General features: G+C 42.4%; 1 protein-coding gene across 3 annotated transcripts; it reads left to right on the forward strand.

The window, feature by feature from the left end:
* The first annotated feature begins 917 nt into the window (after positions 1-917).
* On the forward strand, positions 918-19590 carry LOC134414830 (transforming growth factor beta activator LRRC32-like). Of its 3 annotated transcripts, none has more exons than XM_063149982.1 (3): positions 918-1030; positions 11303-11393; positions 16277-19590. In XM_063149982.1, the coding sequence occupies exons 2-3, from the start codon at positions 11307-11309 to the stop codon at positions 18215-18217; spliced, it is 2028 nt and encodes a 675-aa protein (XP_063006052.1). In that variant the 5' UTR covers positions 918-1030; positions 11303-11306; the 3' UTR covers positions 18218-19590. The 3 variants fall into 3 exon arrangements, with proteins under 3 accessions (XP_063006052.1, XP_063006053.1, XP_063006050.1); XM_063149983.1 differs by having other exon boundaries at positions 1025-1150; XM_063149980.1 differs by lacking the exon at positions 918-1030 and adding an exon at positions 7096-7480.
* Positions 19591-22361: the final 2771 nt, after the last annotated feature.

A 22361-nucleotide genomic window follows, 5' to 3' on the forward strand; every position in this document is an offset into this window, starting at 1 on the left:
AGGCATTGCTGGAGATGACCTTCTTATATCTCGATTGGAGGTCAGGTGTTGTTACACTGCTCCTCTTGGTAATAAGCCAGCCCTCCCTAAATGCCCCGACTACTGAGGCAGTTACAAGGGAGAGAGGAAAGAGGATTATGGGGGGACATTACAATAACATCACTATACATTTTAACATCTACATAATATCTATCTCTTAATTGTGAGAGCCAACTATTGCATTACATGTCTATAACAACACCCAAAGTAAAGGAAGCAAAATTCATCCCACAGCCTTTCTTAGAAGGTATTTACATTATTACCCATTCAGGCATTAAATTGAATTTATCCTTCCCCCCAAGGCTGTGTTTGGTCATCCCACTGCTGTGCCATGAAGACACAAATGATCTGTTGGGACACCAAATATGATGCGCTTGCCCTATTCCCATATACCCTTTTCCTACACACCCCATCCTGCATGGACTTGAAATGTAAGGCTTGCAGCCAGCTCAGTGCCCCTAATTTACCCCAACCCTGAGAATCGCCAGGCTGACAGCCATGGGACAGGCATGGATGACTTCAGAGACAAGCACGTGTCCCAAAGCCTGTGGAGGGGATTTTTTGTGGTGTTCACAGACTGTTTCATGTGTCAATACGAGAGGAGCGTAATTACCAGCTGAGAAACTGCAGGAAATAAGCCAAGGCTGAATGAACAAAATGGAGAATAAAGAGAAGAGCAGAGGACACACATATCTTAAAAACATTACAGATATATGTATTTATATAGTCTGGGGAGCCTGAAAATATGTAAGATCTTATGACTGTGAAGGAATGAATTCAAGGATTAGTCTATGGGGAGTATTTTTTTTTTCCCTGTGACTTCAAACTTCTCTCAGCGCTTGCAGAGTTTTAGTCAGCTGGCATGCAACAGAGGTACGACTTCCCCAAGGAAACTCTTCCTTGGCTTGAGCTGGAAAGGCTGCTGGGAGAGCCGGGGGAAAAAAGGCGGCAAGCAGAGAGGAAACCTCCTCCTCCTCCAGCCACAGAGCAGGTATGTGGAGATGTGTGTGAGCCCGGGAGCCTGCTGGAAAGTTGCACTTTCAGCTGTGGGAGAGATGAGGGCTCTGGTGACTTTGAGCTGCAGCCTTTGAAACTAACACAGATGAGGAAGGTACTGTATAAATAAAATGTTCTGTGTTTATGAATAGGCTGAGGAACTGGCTAAGCACGCTGTGTGGATGGCTCTATCCACCCAGTTTTATATTTAATCCATCAGGGACTTGCACTGTGTGAGTTGGATAATTTATATTAAGGAGGCACCACTTAGTTTATAACAGTACAGTTGTCATACACAGTATTTGTTATTACTCTTCGTGTTTGCAGGAATAGATAATGGGGAGATGTTTGGTTTGTTTTTTTTTCTTTACAGGACTTCAGTCTATTTATGGTACTACTGCATTATAGCCTTCTGAACTAGGAGTGCTGCACAGATCAGCGCTGCACACTAATTAAATGCCACTCAACCAGCTCTCCAACACTGAATGCTAATATAGCCTTGGGCAAATCACACAGTCCCCGGGTGAAATAGGCAAAATGCTGTTTGGCTGGTCTGCTCTTCTTCCTGTCAGTGCTGTCATTGAGCTCTCCCAGCTGGAGCACAAGGTGTGAGATGGCAGGGTTATTTGGCTGCTCTTAAGATCGTCACATTTTGAATGTCACCTTTGGGTGAATGATGATTTACTGAGATGGTTTTGCTGGATCTGGACTGTTATCATGAGAATGAATGTTTTGGCAATATTTGGAAATAGTAAAGTTTTAGAAAATCATAGTTTATATAAAAATCACAGTAAGTTTTCTAAGGCTAAGCCCAGTTGTGATTTAGATAAAAGTATTTTTGAGAAAAGACAAATATGCTTCCCTTAAATAGAAGCAATAATTTGGCTTTGTACAGCAGTGATAATTTGTGTTTTTTACTAAGATGTATTAATTTATACTTTCAAATAAACATATTACTCTAAAATGCTGAAATCCTCTAGTTTTCAAGAACAAAAATTTACAACCTGTCATCTCTTTTTTAAGCAGATGGTTACATCTTAGTGACTGTATCAGTGCTTGGCCTTTTACTAGTAAAATGATGGGTGAATTCAAGCATGGATATCAGTATTATGTAAATCAAATCTATCAAAATAATTTTCCTCACCTCATTTTGTTTCCTATTGGATTTTATAAAATCAGTACACCTTTTCCCAAATAGTGACCTCACTGTTTTTAAAAAGTCATATTGCTGAATTAAAAGTGTATTTTAAAAGCTGGTAAGAAAATATTCTCGTTTGGTTCCTGAATTTGAATTTTGCTCTCCAGGAATAGTATTTCATGCTTAGATAGTTTAATCTGCAAATGCCAGTACATGTCACTTTTTGCTGATGTAAAGGTTTACATTTTCCCATCTCCCTCTGTCCCTTTGCCCATCATTCACAAATTCTCCAGGCTTGTGGGTTTCATTCAGTTCTTGTTCATTTACATTCTCTTTCCTGAAGAGAGTAGGAGGAAATAGGGTGAATAAAATAGGGAACCTGGCTAAAACCTCAGTAATTGGAAATGTTAATTTTTGGTGGGGAAATACTGTTGGCTGAACATCTGATGAAGATGCACATGGACTGAGGGCAGAAATAGAAGAAAGGAAGGCAGCAGCTCCAAAAGACAGGAGAAAAGCCTTGTTGGCTTTACAGGAGATGGAGGAGTCTCTATTTTGATCTGTGGACTTGACATCAGGAAGACAAGGGGCTGCATCTGCCTGCGCGATGCCAAGCACAATGCAGGTTGGGGGAACAAAATAAACCAGGAGAATCAGCTTCTGGAGATTCTGGAATTGTAGAGTATCAGGAGCTGGAGCTGTGCCTCCTTCTCAAAATTTGGGGCTCAGAATGGCATTGGGTATTCTTTTTAATAGGGTTAATATTAATGTTGTCTCCATCTCCCCTGTGGGACGAATGACCAGGGAGCTATTCCAGCCAAAAAGGAGCAAGACTTGTCCCGCTCCTGAGTTTACAGTTCAGACCTACTTTCTAAGGCAGGAACTTGTTTTATGTCCTTCTCTAGAGAGTTTGATTCATAGAGCCTGACACAGGACTCAAACAAAAGCAGTGCCTTAGAAAGCAGCAGCATTATGAATGGACAGACTCCAGAAAGTCTGGAGACTCAAGACACAAAATCGTCAAGACATTTTCTTGTTCCTCTGAAACCCCTGGAGACCTGCAGCAGTTTGCAGACTGACTGATAAGAGCCAGCAGCTAGGATTTGCTTTTCCTTCTTGCTCTGGGCCATGGTGGGGAAAGGGTTTGGAGGAGAGGAGAGGTCTGATAAGGTGTCCCTCACTTTGGGTGACAGAGGATGAAATTCGACTGACATTGACAGAAACAGAGTAGGAAGTGACACTGCTGAGACACCACCAGAAAATAAGGATTTCACAGGGTTTGCAGGTGCAAACCCTTTGTGGTGGGTTTCAGTGCTGGCCAAATGCCAGTGCACTCACTAGAATATACTTACTCATTTCCTGCTGTGAGATAGGATTAGGAGGAAGGCAAAGTAGGCTCAAAGGTAAAAGGATATAAATACAACTTTATTAACAGCAACTAAAAAAACCCCAACTATATATAATAAGAATCAGAATAAACTTTTAGAACATTTCTCCTCCCCCTACAACCTTTTCTTTCTCACAACACGTAGAAAGAATTCAGTTAATCACTTCTAGAATAGTTTTTCTTCTAAGTTCACTTAGGGAGAGGAGTCCCTCTAGTAAATTTATGGAGACTTTTCTACAAGAAAACAGTTCTCTCGTGGCTTCTAATTTTCACTAATAGTGGCTGCCCATAAAAATTAAATCTGCAATTGTGAAGTTCCTCTCATTTTTCACAGGTTTCCCCACAGTTGTGTTTATGGGCCATGTCAAGTTATGGAATACTATTTTAAGGATGAGCTGTTCAAAAGCAAAAGTTCTCTATTTATTTCTGAGATCATCTTCATCTCTGAGAATAGAGGTCTTTTTCTTCTCTCCCTGGGGGCACAGGGTCTTCATCACTCTTCTCTCTCTCTGTTCAAGCTTTTAATTAAATTCACAGCTATTTCAATGTTTGTCTGCTTTAACACAGGTTTGAACAATCCATTCCCCCCATAATTCTTCAATGTGTAATAGGGAAAAAAAAGTTTGATGGACAAATTAAATTTTTCTCTATAGCTTTACAAGAGGATTTCAGTCCTAAGATTAAGGCCGAGACAGGGGGACCAGGCCGGCTGAGATATGTCATAGATGGATAATGAGATGATTGGCTCTCACAATTAGAACATAACTATTGTGTGAATATTAAGAAAAGCTTTAGTGATGTACAGTTATGTTACTGTAGTTTAGATGCCCTCTGCTCTCCCCACAGTTCCCTTTCCCCCTGTATTGCTGCCATCACACAGCCGGGGCTGTCCAGGACAGGTACAAAGAAGCTGCACAGGTGTCCCTGGCATGGGGCAGTGGGGAATGGAAAAGCTCAGGGGTTGCTCAGGGGGTGCAGCATGGCAACACCTGACCTCCAATCCAGTTACAAGAGAGCAATCTCCACTGATAAATGGCAAAGAAGAGCTGAGTGACAGACTGTGGGAGGGCTGGGCTGGCTGATGCAGCCCCCAGGGGTGTAAAAGACTGAGCATCCATCTTGAAGATGAACTGGCCGTGTGGTATCCATGAGGGGCAGTTCCCAGCACTGCAGCTTTTTCCTTATGTAGTCCTTTGTTGTATTTTTGTTAAGGTTTAATAAGCCTTTTTAAATTTTCAAAATGAGCAGTTGTTTCTCACAGTTACCTGCTCTCAGGCTGGAAAAGGCAAGGCTGAATTCCTGGAATTTTCATTTTTAATATGAGAATTTACAGTGCTTTAACAGATTGTCAATTCTCAAAGCTAATCACCGATTGGTTTTTTGTCAGACATGGAGGAAACTGCTAGCACCTTCTCTTAGAACATCACTTCCGTGATGCAAAACCAGCACATCCTTTGGCATTGTTGGGATGGGACAACCCTTGCTATTTTGTGGGCAAGAAAATCTTGATTCTCCAATCTGTGTGATGGAGATGATAATGACTGGGGCTTTGAGCAATGTGGTCTAATGGAATGAGTCTCTGCTCATGGCAGGGGGTTGGATTATCTACAAGGTCCCTTTCAAATTGGGCCATTCTCTGATTCTCTGACCCAGTCTCTGACTGATGCAGGTGATACTTGCCCTGCAGATGTATCTTACCCATACCATGCTAAAGTTCAACACCACTTTATAGTGTAAACTGCTGGGTAGCCCAAAGCCAAAAATATTGAAAATTTGGGAAATCAGCCAAATGCTTTGGAGTCTTTGAAACTGTTTGCTGCCAGATTCCCTTTGGGAAAGGACAAAGATGGCAAGGACAGCAGAGATCTTTCCCACTGCAGCTGGTGTCCTCTGAGAGTGTGGTTTTATTGAAGCAAAGCCTTGAGCAGTAGAATCAGTGCATGTCTTTCCCTCCTGCTTTGGCATTTGTTTCTGTCCAGGCTCTTCTTTACAGTTCAGCTGGCACAGCTACTTGGTTACTCACTAAAACAGCTTGAGGAGCAGAGCTGGCTTTTTGAAAAGCACAGAATCTCTGCTATTTTTATCGCTGTAAACCCAAACTTCCTAAAGTGCTCTGAACATCCAGGTGTAGAAGCTGCCACCATCCTGGCCACCTGCTGCTCTTAATTAGAGGCATGATATTTGCAGTTAAAATCAGATCAAAATATTCTACTAAAAAAAGTATTTATTTTCCTTGGAGACCTCAAATATTTGAGGTTTGCCTTGCAAGGTGTCTGTGCTTTTCAAGTGCTTTTGCACGCTGCTGACAAGGCAAGCTCTAAACCCAGAGCATCCAAAAGGCATTTAAATCTCTGAATAGCACAGAGGTCCCCAGTTTCAGCATGAGTTTGCTGCTTGCCCCACAGGGGTTGCAGATGGAGAACTTGACTCCAGGGAGCGTGCCAAAGGGATGAAGTGAAAAATAGCACTTGCAAAGTGAAGCTCAAGACATGACAAGCTTGGGGGAAGGTGATCAAAACTAAAGTGATGAGAAACCAGTCAAGGAAAACTTTTCTGAGATTGTGGGAATCTCACTGGTGGACAGTTCTCCTGAGAGCTTAATGAGTATTTTTCTATCCATTTCACCCAATCATGCCCTCCCCTGTTGCCTTGTCATAGTATTTTTGTTGCTAGACATGCAACCTGGTCCAGTGAAAGGTGTCCCTGACCATGGCAGGGGGCTGGAACTAGATGAACTTTAAGGTCCTTTCCAATCCAAACCATTCTGAGATTCCATAAATCTGTGATTTATACCTCTCATTTCAGGGTGCATTACCAAGCAAACTAAGAGCCCAGCTCTTTGGTGTAGTATTTCAGCCATGGGAAAACTGTGTTGTGGCAGTTCAGGCTTGTGTCTCTGCGAGAAAACAGCAGGGAAATCTGTGAGAAGTCGGTTTTCCTGAAGCAGGACTTAATTAGGAAAAGGAAATGAGGAAACCAGCTGCTCCAGCTCTAGAGGGCAGCACAAAATAATAAATAAAAAGCCAAACTTGGGCAATTTGAAATCATCTTCTGTGTGACAAAAGCACCCCTTTGCAGTGAGAATTCTTCCCACTGGATCCAGTATATTCAGCTCTGTCTACTTACAGCCAAAAATTCAGCAGCTCATCTGAAAATACCTTTATGGAGGCCTTTAGCCCTAATTCCTGCTTCATGCGATAAAAATCCATCAAGGGTGTTGTAGCCAGCAATGGACCCCTCTCCAGCCAGCAGAATGCAATCACACTCTCATTAGTAGGCTGACTGCAAAAAGAAAAGTTATTTCTTCCAGAATAGTTTTCCAGATTTTGGGGCTTATAATTATCAGCCACGAATTTTAAACATTTAATCTGCAAGCACTGTTTCCTTAAAGATGCAGAGAGGGATTTAGGTGCAGGAGCCTACAACCCTCCAGGAATGTAGCTTGCAGACACACCCAAAATAAACACACTGTCATGCCCCACGCACACAGCCAAACAATGGCATCGCCAATAAGTTACTTTTTCTCTGGAGAAAACCCACAGCCTGCTCCTGACAGTTCCTCTGGCAGAAATCCCCCTGTGTCTCAATGCCTGCCCCAAGGAAGGGCTGCAGGATGTCACGCAGTAGCTGACTCCGTCCCGAGCACAGCGGTGGCTGGGACCCAGCACGAGCCCGGGGAGGAGTGGAGAGGAAGACAAGCAACATAATTTAAAGCAGGCACTGTCCCAAATAAGGTTATTTTCCTGAAAATGCCTTCATTCTGAAGTTATGAGTGAAACTCTAGGTGTCCTGAAGGGGTGAACATGAACCAGAAGAATAATTGCATCGATACCAGGACTGAATCGATTTTGAAGAGCTGGACATGCTTTTTAAAGAGATGATAAGCACTGTTTGGGGATGCAAGAAACCCTTGAAACAAGGTAAATGTGAAATAGTCCCTCTTTTTACCCCTGAAGGCTCTAACTTAACAGGAAAGAGACTTGTGTGGAAAAGGATCAGACCCTGGGAAGTGTGGTTTTTGTTCTGTGTGTTCTCTTGTGTTTAACTTTCCTTGGCACAGGCGAGCATCTCCGTTAATTGTCTAAGCAATAACAAAAATTACGTTTGGGGGAAATCTGGAAAGTGCTGCTTTTATAATGCAAACAACATCTGTGACGTGGTTTCAGGATTAATCTTTTGATAGAGATTGAGGCAAACATTGTTCTGAAGTGGAAACTGGGAATGAATTGTTATTATTCCATAGTTTGAAATGTGTATTGGGGCAAATTACTGGTCTTCTCTGCCTTCTCTGCCTTTCCTACTTTTTAAGTGGGCGTGCTGACATGGTTAGGGTATGCTTTTTCTAGAATTGACTGACCTATTAATACTCCTTGGGGATGATACTGACTTAAACCACCTGTATTTTTCAGCTGGGGTTGACACTGCATGATTTTGAAGTGGTGTAATGGAAAGCTGTGGATTTAAATGAGATTCAGGGCGCAATCCACTGACCTGTGCTGGGGTTTCTATCACAGCTTCTGGTGGGAGCAAACTGGCACTGATCATGAAGCTACTTCAGCTCTGGGAAAGCCTCAAAGCAATAAAAGCCTCTTTGAGTTGTTGCTGCTGCTGCTCCCAAACTGTTTTTGCCAGCTGTGGGTGGAGAGATCAATGCCAGCAAGAGGGATTTAGTGTTGGTAGACATCCTCTTGCACACCAAGGGAATGAGGGTCCTGTAACCCTGAGCTTGGCACTGGGAGAGCGTGGGGGGATGCTGAGACCTGCCCAGAGGGTAGAAAGGAGGGGGATGCACTGATGTGTCACACTAGAGGTTGCTGAGCAGGATCTAAATGTTGTTCAGAGAAAAACTATGCAGGAAAAGCTCCTCCCCTGGACAGCTGAACTGAAAACTACCCTAGGGAGGGAATCTCCTTGAGCAAGGAGGTTGGGCAGTATCATGACAGGTCAAGAAGAAGCAGCTTCAGGTTGTGCCAGGGGAGGTTCAGTTTGGATATTAGGGAAAGTTTCTTCACCACAATGGTGAAGCACTGGCACAGGCTGCCCAGGGCAGTGATGGAGACCCATCCCTGTAGGGATTTAGCAGATGTGCAGATGTGGCCCTTGGGAGCATGGGATAGTGATGGCCTTGCCTTTGCTGGGAGAACAGTTCGAGCTGATGTCTTAGAGGGCTTTTTCAAACTAAATGGTTCTGTGAGGAAAGAGTCTGTGTTGCTTTATGCTGGAAGAGGCCACCACATCCTTGATGAGCTTCAATATGTGACAGCCACCTTAGAAACACCTTGAGGGACAGCTTTCTTGCTTATTACAGATTTGCCTTACACAGCAAACCATTACTTTTTTTTTTTTTTTGGTGTTCAAATACATCAGTTTCCCAGTTGCTTTATAAACCTAAAATGTAGGAAGTTACAAAGTGTGTTAAGACTCTGGATTGTGCCAAGTTTATTATTTAAGAGGCAAACAGACCTTTTTTTGCACTGACAGTGTGACAAGGGAAGACACTGAAGAGCACATGGGCCACATACTGTTCCTCAGGGTGGTGCCCTGTTGAGGCTAATATCCTCAGCTTAATTCATTTTGTCTGAACAGGAAGGATTCCCCTTTGAGGGCTTGGAGAAAAGCCATGTAATCATTGGTGCATTCATCTTCTATTGCCACCTCAGCAAACTAATACTCAAATGATAAAAATAGATTTCTCCTCCTTAAAGGAGGTTCCAGCTGCTCTAATCTTGGGGAATGAAGAACAGAGGGGGACAACAGAATCATTATAGATGGTGATATTGGTAATTCCTCCTTCCATCAGATGATTTCAGCATATGTTGCAGACATTGATTCAGTGGTAGAGAATTAACATCCTTGATTTGGTTTTAACAGGGAGGAAAACACTTCTGATCCCATCACTGAGACCTGTTTTTTCACCTTGGGGTCACTGGGGTTTTCTTGTGAAATGGAAGGAATACACAAACTGTACAGAGAGTAGCTGTGTACTAATCCTACCCAGTTTCTCTTTTCCTAATACACAGCTCTGTTCTCTGGTTCAGGAAGGTAGAAATGGGCAGATTCCCGTCAGGAACTTGTTGGCATTGCCGTTCAGTGACTGTCAGTGCTGCAAGGGGCCATCAGCTGCATCCATCAAAGTGACCAAGCAGAGGGATCTCCATCAGCTGAGAATGATCCCATCTCTTTTGTTTCCAGCTATTCAATGCTCTGTGTTGGAAGCCACTGAGCAGCAGTACATTGATACCAGTGGCTTGTGCATGGGATTGGGGTTGCATTTGGAGTTGTTTGAAGCAGGAATGCTTGCCTTTGGCTTAGTTCTGTTTTTCCCCATTGTCCAGCGAAAGGTCTCTCAGAGGTGTTTGCTTCTTTTGCAGTTCTGTGCTCTTTTATGGAGTGCTTTCCTAACAGTTAAACTCTTATGAATTCTCTATTTCACGGAAATCCATTATATTTTATATCTGTCTCTTTGTAAGGCTGACAATCTGTCCTTGTCCATGGCAGGAGGATAGCACCTGATGGCTTTTAAAGGTCCCTTCCAACGCATGCCTAAGAGAGTTCAAGAAGCATTTGGACAGCACTCTCAGACACAGGGTGTGACTCTTGGGGATGGTGCTGTAAAGGACCAGGGATCGGACCCAATTATTTTTGTGGGTTTCTTCCAGTTTTACATATTTTGTGATTCTGTGGGATATATGGTTCTGTGATCTCCTGTCAAATGTATTTATAAGCCTGTCCATACCTGGTGTAAAATAAAAAAATCTCAGTCCACTCCTGTTCTGGTTTGAAAGCAAAACCAGTGAGAGATTCCAAGTCAGAAATACAATTTATTAGGAAAAGAAAAAACCCTCAAAATACATGCAATAATACACAAGAAAAACCACTGACAGAGTCAGAATACAACCTGACACCCTGCTTGTTAGGATGGTGGTAGCAGTCCAGATGAAATAGTCTTGTTGAAGTGGTGATCCTGTAGAAACCATCTGGTAGCTCTTGTCCTGTGGAAACCAATGGGTAAGGGCAGTTTGTTCTGTCCCAAACCCCAGATTATGGGGATGCTTAGCTCCTCCCCCCTGGGCAGAGCATCTCCCAATGGGCTGACATCATTCTGTGAGTCATGTGGTGGGTCCCTTAAGCAGAAATGGCTCCTGGAAGGAGTTATCTCTGAGCCATGGGCTCAGAGCTCTTTCAGCAGCTCTTGAGGATGGGAGTAGAATGCATCTTGACATTGTAACCTAGGACAATCCTTAAGCTGTTGTCGTTAACTCAGCAAGGATACACATGTAGAAGCTCTTTGACGCTCTGGGATAAGAGGAGTAGAAAGTGTTGTGGGTGGAAATGACAACTATTCCCACTTCTGGTTCTTACTGAGCAGCACCTATTGGCTGTGCTCAGAGGATGGCACCCAAAACTTACACCCTGTTGAAAGCACTGGTGCTGCGTCTATGGGTGTATGAAGATAACTCAGTCTTCAGTAGTTTTCTTTCTCCATGATGTCAGACACCCTGCCCAGCTTGAACATCTGGACTTCATTGAGTATTCTGGATATCATTGAGGCAGCAGCTGAAATCACACTGGGGAAAACCCATTAGACGCCTTGGACCTTCCTTTCAAGTCCTCGGAGATGGCCTAATTTATTGCACTGCTTGTGTCCTTCTGCATGTTAGATGATGACCTGGTGCCAACTTTTGCATGTGTTGACCACTGTGTCCCATATGAAGTTTAACTGTAATTATTTTTACCTGCAGAGCCATGAAACTGTACATCATCTTCTTCCTGGCAGTGGTGAACAAAGGAACCTCTAACTACCAACTACCCAACGGGACATCCTGTGAAATGGTAAGGCTGTCTCTCTACTTAGCTCCCTTGGGATCCTGAGTGAGGTTGGGACTCCCTTGTTACAGGCACTGCACAAGCAGCTGCAGTCTCTGAGAAGGGAAACCCCCAGGACCAGGCTTCCAGAGATGACAGAGATAGGATTTGCAGGTTTAGGGGATGCTTGGCAGTTTGTCTTCAGGCTGTGTCCTTGTTGTGACAGCACAAAAAGGGGAGGGGTGGGCAAAGAAGGGTCATTATCTCAGCCTTTTTCCTAAGGAGGAACTGGTTAAAAGAAATTTGACTTGATTTCCCTAAGACTGTACAGAGTTTCTGTGGCTAAGACAGAGAAAGAATTAGTCTTAAAATCAACTTCTTTATATCAGTTGTTCTTTGCACTTTCATTAAAACATCTTCTGTGAAATACTTGTATTCCAGCTCGTTGGTAATAACAAGTAGACAGACCTCCTCTGCCCAGACACAGCATTTCTGCCAGAGAAGTTGTACCTGACTTCTGCTGGAGCAAAGAGAAATGACAAAGACTCTTGTTCCAGTACAAAATCTGCTCCTTGAATTTTTGCAAGCATCTGGTACAATATTAAATGTTATTTGCAACTGAGCTTTCTCCCTTCCCTCTCCAAGTGCTTCTGACTGTACCAGGATGTTTAAAAATACTTGGTTTTTTCCCCCCTTGAACACTGAAGCTGTGCAGCACAAATCCTCAAGAATTTCCAAAATAGGGAAAAAATAATTTGCTAGCTGTACACATCTCCCTTGTAGGACTCATTCCATTCCTGCCCACCCTGCCATATTGTTGCACTTCCTGAATTCCAGAGAAATGAAGACCTAGTGTATATATAAAAAGATCTTGGGAAGGTGGCTGGGTAGCACAGCTCCTTGGCTGGAGAGGGAACACTGATGCAGCCACAGTAAACAGGACAGCCTGGGCCCCATGTCATAGTCACATGAAGGCTGGATGAGCCACGCAATAATCCAAGCAATTTCATCCCATTTTTTGATGGCTCACAGACCAGGCTGATTGCTGAGAAGTAAACACATGCTTGCTTGCACTACTCCACTGTAACCTGCTTTCATCAAGCCAACGACACAACTAGGCTGGGATAAAATGAGCCCTGACAGAAAACACACTGCAGTCAGGGGCGATGTGAATCAATAGCTCAGTCAGTGTTGCTAATGTCCAAACTGATTGCCTTCCTTCACTGGCATTTGGTGTGCCTCTAAACACACTCAAATAAAGAGGGAGCTGCTGGATTGGCTGGTTAGCTGTCATTGACAGTCCTGCATTGCATCACAGCCTCACTGCTTTATATGGTACTTTCCCTGTGGTGACACCTTTAGAATAGCAAAGGCTCAGAAATGGAAACTTTAATCTCAAATATCACGGAAGAGGCATGAGTCAGAAACCTGTGCCACTTTCTGAGTCACCACTGGTGGTTCTGTTGCTGAACTAAACTCTCCTACAAGAGGTTTTAGGAAGTAAGCAGTTCCTACCAGACCCCTGACATGGGGGTGAACTGCACTGATTACACCAGTCACAGCACATCTATCAGTTTGTGAGGCAATAAGGAATAGATCAAATGTCAGGACATTCTTCCTAACTCACATTATTTTCCAAGGATAGGCAAAGCTTCAACTGCATCACATTTTACCTCTCAAAGAAAGATGACTTTGCTAATTCCTGTTAATTGACAGAGGAGGAAATTTCAAATAATTCATAGAAGGGAAGGGATTTTAGAAAATTCTATTTTACCTTGCTTTGAAGTGATGCAAGGACAGATACATAACCAGATGTCATAGGTCAGCTGATGTTTGGTCCCTGGGCAAAATGCCAAGGTTTGATTGTGTAGCTGAGCCTCTCCCTGAGCAGTTCTTCTAAGAATGGTCAGGGACACCATACAAGTACAGGTCAGTGCCAAGGGGCTCCAGCCCAGATTCTTGGTTCAAATGTTCATTAATTGATAAAGGAGAACTCAAGGGCAGGCTTGAATCCAACTCCTTTTTGAAGGGCTCTTACTGAGGTGGCTGACAATTTCCACCCAGTGCTGAGCAGTGAAGAACTGCAGTCAGAAACCAAATGATGCCCAGCTTTTGAACTGTTGGGTAATTTTTTTGTTTTTGTTTTGTTTTGTTTTGTTTTGTTTTGTTTTTTTTTTGCCAGCATCTTAATGGACCAAGTGGTCCTCACCCTCCAGTACTTTTTGACAATGAAACAAACTGATGGCAGCACTGGCAGAGGTGATGAAGTCAGAACATGAGATTGACAAAAGTCTCTTTTCCAGTCTCAGGTTACCAGCCCATTGGACTAAGGGGTGAGAGGCAAGATAAACCAAACAGATGCTGTTTGCTCCATCCCACAGAGACATGCTTCATCTGTTTTTTCCCTACTGCTGATGACAATGAAATTCATGCAAGTTTGTGCCTTGGAGGAGAAAATATGGTGCAGAAGAGACAAAATAAGAAATTTAGTGAGGGTCAAAATAGTCAGTGAAAAGGAAGGAGAGTTTAAAAAGAAAAATGAGAGGGAAAATATTATGGGAACAAATGGCAGACAGTGTGAGGTGTAGATTTTATCAGTCCCTTTTATCACTGGGAGGGTTCCATGGATGCAGATTAAAAACCAAATCATGCAAGATACATGGTGAACAGTGGCTGACCTCTCCCCCAGCAACTTCAATGTAAAGCAGATTTTTGGCATTGGCAGGAGTTGCATCAGGACTTTGGTAAGATTCCTGCTGCCCAGGGGGAATGGAGGGTGCTCAGCACTTGGTGAGATCTGGTTGAAAGTGTGAGAACAAACCTGGCATCTGCCTTAGGATGCAAAGCAGTTTCTGCTTTTTCACTCTGATTTTTGTATCTTCCTGGCTTCTTCCTCTTCCACAAACAAGTAAGAAGAGGTTTCCTGTCCTGCTACTTGTGCCTAGGAAATAAGGCCAACTCTGGGCGTAATTTAACTCAAAATGAGAAATTGCACAGTGGCTTTGCAGGAAAGAAAAATTTTCAGGGAGAAGTCAGAACATTTCCTTTTTGTTTTAATTTCTTTTTTTTTTTTTTTAATCTGAGGGAGATTTGAGTGAGTTGGAGGGAAAAGAGGAAGGGGTTTAAGTTTTAATAGGCAATTTACTTGGGATCATTGGGAAAAATGTGTCATGGGAGCAGCTTGTGTACATCTAGAGTTTGAATGAGCACTTGCACTTCTCTGGCACATTCTTGTGTGGTCTCCAGAGCTGAGATGATGCAAAAGAGATTCCCAAAATGCTGACTAGTTACCCACTTCTGCTAAACAGATCTGCCACTTCATTCACCTCAAAGTTCATATAAAACAGATGGGATTAAATATCTTTGACTTTTAATATTTGCTTGATTTCTGAAAAGCTTCATCTCATGGAATCTGGATCCTGCTTCTTCATAGAAGTTAAGATTCAACAGATTCTTTCTTTCTTTCTTTCTTTCTTTCTTTCTTTCTTTCTTTCTTTCTTTCTTTCTTTCTTTCTTTCTTTCTTTCTTTCTTTCTTTCTTTCTTTCTTTCTTTCTTTCTTTCTTTCTTTCTTTCTTTCTTTTTCTCTCTCTCTTTCTTTCTCTCTCTCTCTTTCTCTCTCTCTTTCTTTCTCTCTCTCTTTCTTTGTCTCTCTCTTTCTTCCTCTCTCTCTTTCTCTCTCTCTCTCTTTCTCTCTCTCTTTCTCTCTCTCTTTCTCTCTCTCTTTCTTTCTCTCTCTCTTTCTCTCTCTTTCTCTGTCTCTCTTTCTCTCTTTCTCTCTTTCCCTCTTTCTTTCTCTTTCTTTCTCTCTCTCTCTCTCTCTTTCTCTCTTTTTCTTTCTCTTTTTCTTTCTTTCCTTTTCTCCCTTCCTGGAACTTTCCTTCCCTTTTCCCCAGACACCCAAACACATTAATAACAAGACTTTCCCTCCAGTAAATTAAATGCTGCCTAAGCCTTTCACATTCAATTTCCTCCTGCTGTTGTATGTTCTTCTTAACAACAAAATAGAACTTGATAGTTATGTGAGGATGGTTGTGTTCATGTTTCCAATGTTCCTCATGAACACGCACATAAATTTTGCCCTTCTGCTGGGAATTGGCCTGAAAAGGCCTGACCCTAACTGCACATCCCTTCTTTTCCTCTCTCAAACACTCAATTTACGTAATTTATGTTTTCAGTGTTGTATCACAGTGTCTTATGTGGGTGGCTTCATAAGGCATGCTCTCCATGCAAGTAGAGGGGAACTGTTGCCTTAGGAAAAGGGTAAACATGGAAGATAAAAGTGGAATGAGTTTGGAGATCGGTGTCAGAAATGTCTCAGTTGTTGAATGACCCTATTTGATTAAAGCTGCCTTGCTTAACTAAACCATGGCTAAGGGAAGGCATATTTGAACATGTGACTGTGAAGGAGAGACAGGCTTTGTGCTATAGGATCCTTATAGGGTTTTATACCTCCTTGCTCAGGAGCCCATGTTGCCAACAGAGTGAAACTCTTCCAAGTACTGCTGACTACTGCAAGTGGAGTCTGCAATACAGTGATGAAAGTGAGAAAATTAAACATCAGCACAAAAATGAGGAAAAGATGCTTGATTGCAGAGAAACTTGGGACTATTCCTTTTTGTACCTTTCTCCTGGACTGAGTTCAGGAGAACGGTACAAAAAGGAGAACTTTTAGGAGGTATCACATGCAGATTAAACTCTACTATTCAAAGTCAGAAATCACTTTCAAATGAAATGTTAGCTGCAAAGGAGCTAATTGGGATTGTTGCTCTTGCTGTCTGAATGCTCAGAAAAAGTGATCAGTGTTTCAGAAGCAGCATCTGCCTCGATGCTGAATGTTATTTTTCTTATATTTAACACAAAGACGTTTTTCATTTGTCGTGTGACATGTTCTTTTCTCTTTTTCTGGCAGGCAAACTCTCAGGCATTTTGCCACAACAAAGACCTCCACCAAATCCCTCATGAACTTTATCCAAATGTAAACAAAATAGATCTGTCGGGAAATCTGATTCAAAGCATTCCTGAAATGTCACCATCATTTTACACTTCCCTTCAGTGCCTGGATTTAAGCTCTAACCAGATAAGTTTCATCACACCTGGAGTCTTTGCACAGATGAAGAGTTTGCTGGAAATAAATTTAGCTAACAATCACTTATATGAGCTTGCTCAAAACGGCACAGAGGGGATTGGACTCTTACCCAAGGTGGAAGTACTGGACTTGTCCCACAACAATCTGTACAATGGGATGGCTGAGTATTTCATTAAAGAAGCTCCAGCACTGCAGTATCTTTCCTTGGCAGACAACAGTATCATAATGATTTCACAAAAGATGTTTCAGGGATCTCCCAATCTTGTGGAGATAGATCTTCAGAGCAACATCATCATGGAAATAGAAGAAGGTGCTTTTGAGACTCTAGCGAGCCTGTCCAAACTGAATCTCTCAAAGAATTCAATTACTTGCATCTCTGATTTTAACCTCAGGCAGCTGGAGATACTTGACCTCAGCAGGAACAGCATTGAGACCTTTCACACCACAAAATCAGATGATGAATATAGCTTAAGGTGTTTGGATCTGAGTGAAAACAAACTGTTTCATTTCCCAGTGTTCCCTCAGGTAAATAAGCTGGTAACTCTGAATTTATCAAAGAATTTAATCCAGCTCACTGCTGAATCCCCTCATAATAAAATGGACTATGTGAAAAATGAATGGCTAAATGCTTCTGTCCATTTTCTTGACCAGAAGCAAAGTAGAAACAAAAGTTCTCTTTATTTATCACAGCTTGTATATTTAGACTTAAGTTATAATGAAATCAAATCCATTCCAAATGGGTTCTTTGAGTCAATGTTGTCCCTTCACACCCTTAATCTCAGCAAAAACTGTCTTCAGGCATTTGCAGTAAGTTATGACAGTGCACTGATCTCTTTAACTGTCCTTGACTTGAGCTACAATGCTTTGCAGAACCTTCTCCTTGATGCTGGTACATTGTCAAATTTGAAGGAGCTCTATATTCAAAACAACTATCTTCAAACACTGCAGTTTGACATCTTCTCAAATCTTCCTAGCCTTAGACTGCTTAACCTACAAAGCAATAACATCAGCCTTTGCAGCATGTACTCAGGATTGGCTAAGCAAAGGCTTGCTGGAGAGCAAAGTGGTTGTGTGTCGTTTGTCAATTCTCCCGCTCTTCAGTACTTGTACCTAGCTGACAACATGCTGAACGTCCTACCAGCATACAGCTTCTACAAGACTCCTCTGGTTGTCTTGGACCTCTCCATGAACCCTGGACTGAAAATAGAACTTAAAGCATTATCAGGTCTGGAAAAGTCTCTGGAATGTTTGTATTTATATGGTAATAGCCTGGTAGATTTAAATATTGACTTGCCTTGTTTTAGTCACCTTAAACATTTGAACCTCTCTGAAAATCAGCTGAACTGGCTGCCTAAGTGGGGTAGTGACTCCTCACTAGAAGTTCTGGACCTACGGAACAACAGGTTCAGTACATTGCAGAACAGCAATATTTTAGCATTAGAAAATTCACTAAAAAACTTGTATCTCACCGGGAACCCACTCAGCTGCTGTGGAAACATCTGGCTTTCATCCATGATCCAGAACAAAAATGTCCAGATCCCCAACGTGGAGCATTTAACATGCCAGCACACTCAGAATTTCAGGTACCAGGATGAAATGCACATCAAGAACATTAGACCAGAAGATTGTGAAAAAGAGGATCTGAAGAAAATCAACTTCCTTACTATATTAACACTTGTGTTGGTTTTATCTGTGATCATCATTGGTGTGGGTTCATTTTTTTGCTTCCGCAGGCAAAACTTTACCCATCAGTTTAAAGCATAGTAACACAAAATGTCTTGAAAACTGAAGAAATCAGGTGCTACACTGACAGTGTGTAGAAATAAAGGGTAAAATTCTCATCTTTGATTTTCAGCTGTGGATTTTAAATGCTTTTGAAGTGCCCCTGAATTACGCCACCAGTATGGGTTGCAGGGATCTGAAAGAGAATTTGCCATGTTTTGCCGATCCATGGTTTAACTCAAAGAGGAGAAAATTGGCCCTTGTGTGCAATATATATTTAACTGAGTTTAATGTGAAGAAAGTCATCTCTGGGGTGAAGTGTTTTTAAAAAAAAATCCTGGAGCATGAATTTCAACCAGCTAACATTGAACTGAAATGTTTATATTTCTAAGAAAAACTGGTGGAAAATCACTGCATATGATTGCATTTCAATGCAGAAGAATAGTATATCTATTTTTAAAGGCCATGGCAGGTTAGACTGCAAAAAATTGTTTTGAAGATACCAATGTGAAATAATGCATAGAGAACACAGTCCTGGGCCATTATTCAGATCTGTCTTCCTACTGACTTTCCCCAGAAATATATTATTGTCTAGAGGATGTGCTGTGAGAAACGTTCTGTAGGTCCTCATTCTGTGATGTGTTTAACATGGCTAGCCTGTTGCCTTGCTAAAAGTTGACACTGACAAATGTTGTCCAAACTCTCACAGAAAATTCAGCCTTTTGGAGGGAACATGACAGTGAGTGAGAGCCTGACCTGCTAACAGGGTTCAGTGGCTTGAAAAGGAACTAAATCAGGTCTTCTGTTAATGCCAGGAACTGTCCATTCAGGCACATAGAAGTAGTGTTCAAACTGAAACCTGTCTAGGTAAATAACTCAGAGTCAAATTGCTGCTCCATTTCTGTTTCTTCCAGCTAGTGAATGTCAAAACTACCACACTACAAAATGGTGTATAATTATATTTTTTAAGCAATTGTGTATTAAACTGGCTGGTGGTTTTCATTGTGGAATTTTGTACAATAAAAACAACTTTGAATTTTGTAAAAAGCACAAGGCAGTGGATATATTAAAGCACAGCTTGGAATGCTCCACAGATGAAAAGAAATGCCTTCCTATTTTTCTATGGTATTTGGACTCCACCTTAGACCTCTGCCTTCTGGTCCTGAAGCAGAGACAGCTGCTTCATATTATAGAGTACAACCAATGGAGAATAAGGAGATGTACTGGAAATGTAGGCAAGAATTTGGCACAGGTTGCCCAGAAAAGTTGTGGCTGCCCCATCCTTGGATGTATTCAAGGCCACATTGGATGGGGTTTGGAGCAATCTGGTCTAACAGAAGGTATCCCTGCCCAGGGCAGGGGATTGGAACAAGATGATTTTTAAGGTCCCTTCCAAACCAAACCATTTTGTGATTTCTGTGATCCTGTGAATTTGAAAAAACCATCAGCAGCAATAGGGCCTGATGTAACATTTATGGAAGCCAATGGCTCAAGCACTTGATCTTGTAGAAGGCTTGCACACGCAGCAATCCCAGGGATTCGCTGGAAGCTCAGAAGCAAGCCAAACTCCAAGCTGTGCACTCAGATGCTGATTTGCCACAGACTGAGTTCATGGCTTTTGTGTCAAGCATGGCAAGACTAATTCTCCTGCTGTGAGAGCCAGTGTTGGCTTGGCTGCTGTGAATAGAATCAGCTAATAACCTGGTGACAGAGCCAAACTCATTTAATTAACAGTTTTAACACTGCTATTGTTTTACTCTACAGAAAGGAAGTTCTTGTTATTACGATGGGACTAATTAGACTTCCATTGACTTCCCAGGGAGCAGAAATCATTTTTGGAGGAATGTCTCAGAAGTAAAGTGCAGCATGGCTCATTTGGATTTTTCTGTTAGCAGCATAAGCAACCAAGTAGTGACATGAGCGTGCTTCAGCCAATTCTTTTAATCTGGGTGAGAGGAGAAGCGTGAGGGTAAGAAAATTTGAATACATTTACAAAGAGAGGGAAAACAGGGAAAACGAGAGCTCTACACTACATTGTTCAAAATTATTCAAAATAGGGATATGTAGATGACAGCCCCACCTTTTGCCTCTCCTGTGTGTTAATGTGCCTGCAAGAAGACCAAATGACAGAGTATCTGATCCTACATCAAATGTGGCCACATCAAATGTCATTCAAACATTGCACATCTTTCCACCAATCAGCCCCACTGTCCCAGTAGGTTGGTGTCATGGTTTAACAAAGCAGAATATGAACCTTAACCCAGTGGAATCAGGACAGTAGGCATGAGACAACCTGTTATTTTGCAACCAAAATTGACACTCTCATTCGTTGCTTTTTCATAAAGTCCTTGCAAAAACCTCTGTTGATGCAAAGAGCTCCTTCTGCTAAGCTAAGGGATATCCTTCTGTGATTCTGGCATCTGTAATAGAGCGTTTGGGATTTATGCAGTCAGTGCAAACTCTGTTTTCTTTAGGTTGCCACTTGCAACAAATGGCTTCCTTTCTGCAGCTGTTTGCATGGGACAGGACAATAGAAACACAGAATCCTAAACTGGTTTGGGCTGGAAAGGACCTTAAAGACCATCTCATTTCAACTCCCTGCCATGAGCAGTCATGCCACTTACTAAACCAGGTTGCTCAGGGCCCCATCCAACCTGGCTTTGGACACTGCCAGGGGCGGGACAGCCACAGCTTCTCTGGGCAGCCTGTGCCAGGGCCTCAGCAACCTCACAACCAAGAGTTTCCTCCTGACACTTAATCTACACCTCCCCTCTTCCAGTTTAAAACCATTGCTCCTTGTCCTGTTACTATCTGCCCATATAAGAAGTCAATCTCTCCCCTTCTTAAAAACCCCTTTAGGTATGGGAAGGCAGCAATGAGGTCTCCCTGCAGTCTTCTCTTCTCCATGCTGAACAACAATAGATCTCTCTAAAGCATTTCCTACCACAGTTTGCTGTGTTTTCTTCCTGAAACAATCCCCTGTAGTGGGATCAAGTAAGTACTGGAAGCTCTAGAAACACTCCCAGAGAGGGTCCCTATGAGCTCAGCAAGTCATGATTCTCGTTGGTCATCCACGGAAAATCAAGTCTCAGTTTCCAGAAACTTGGTTTTTTTCTGCAAAGCCAAGACAAAATAACACCCTCACAGGGTGCCTGTCTCTGGCCACAGATTTCTGCTGTCACCCTGGTCAGCCCTAAACTAGCCACGATAGGTTAGCACACACAAGGGAATAATTGCCTCCTAATATTTTGGGAACTCAAAGTATTTCCTTGCCATATCTATTCCCCATGTAGTTCACTACTCTTTTATTTCTCTGGGGAGAAACAAACTGAAATGAAAGTATCAGTAACCAGGGAAATGGGTTGAAACTGAAATGGGAGGAAGAAGAAACAAAACACATGGAAGAGCTTTCTGAGGAGGACCTGTCAGGCTATACTACATTCTTTTACAAGCAAAGACATTTGGAAGCTAATGCAACATGATATCAAGCAAAATTTGGGCCAATATAAGGGAACAATCCTGCAACACTGAGTCTCTTTTCTCACAAGCTACTGACCATGGCTCTTCTGCTGTGTTGCAGAGCCACAGATTCCCTCCTCTGGTCCACTTCTAGCAGTTGTCATGTCAGACACTTATCTGGGAGACAATGTGAGACCTGATTCAGCCTTTCCATACCTAAAGGGGGCTTGTAAGAAAGAGGAAGAGTGGCTTTTTATGCAGGGAGATAGGACAAGAAAAGAGAAACAGCTTTAAAATAAGAGCAGAGATTTAGATGAGGAAGAAGTTCTTTACTATGAAGGTGGTAAAACACTGGCACAGGTTGCAAAGAAGCTGTGGATGCCTCATGCATGTAAGTGTTCAAGACCAGGTTGGATAGAGCTTGGAGTAACCTGTGGCAGGGGACTGGAAATGGGTGTTCTTTAAGGTCCCATCCAACCCAAACAGTTTGGTGACTTCATGATTTTCCAGTTCACAAGCAGTATACTCTATGAAGAAATATTCTGGAAGGTGGCTATGGAAGAGTATTTAGTCTTTACTCCTCCTGATTTTCCCAGAAAAAGAAGTGGAGAAGGGAGACCCTGGTCCTGAAGACCAGTGAAGGAGACACTTTCATTTTCAGGTAGAAAACCCACAAAAGGGAAGAATGTTTGGAATGGGCAACTAGGCTGGGGTATGGCACAAGGAG

Source organism: Melospiza melodia, chromosome 2, assembly GCF_035770615.1.
Source record: "Melospiza melodia melodia isolate bMelMel2 chromosome 2, bMelMel2.pri, whole genome shotgun sequence".
Taxonomy (NCBI): domain Eukaryota; kingdom Metazoa; phylum Chordata; class Aves; order Passeriformes; family Passerellidae; genus Melospiza; species Melospiza melodia.

Bases quoted from the DNA above. Each gene is read 5' to 3' on its own strand.
- LOC134414830 (XM_063149980.1), top strand. From the start codon at position 7,458: ATGCAAGAAACCCTTGAAACAAG. The intron at 7,481-11,302 runs GTAAATGTGAAA...TTTTACCTGCAG, and splicing joins CAAGAAACCCTTGAAACAAG to AGCCATGAAACTGTACATCA. The intron at 11,394-16,276 runs GTAAGGCTGTCT...TTTTTCTGGCAG, and splicing joins ACGGGACATCCTGTGAAATG to GCAAACTCTCAGGCATTTTG.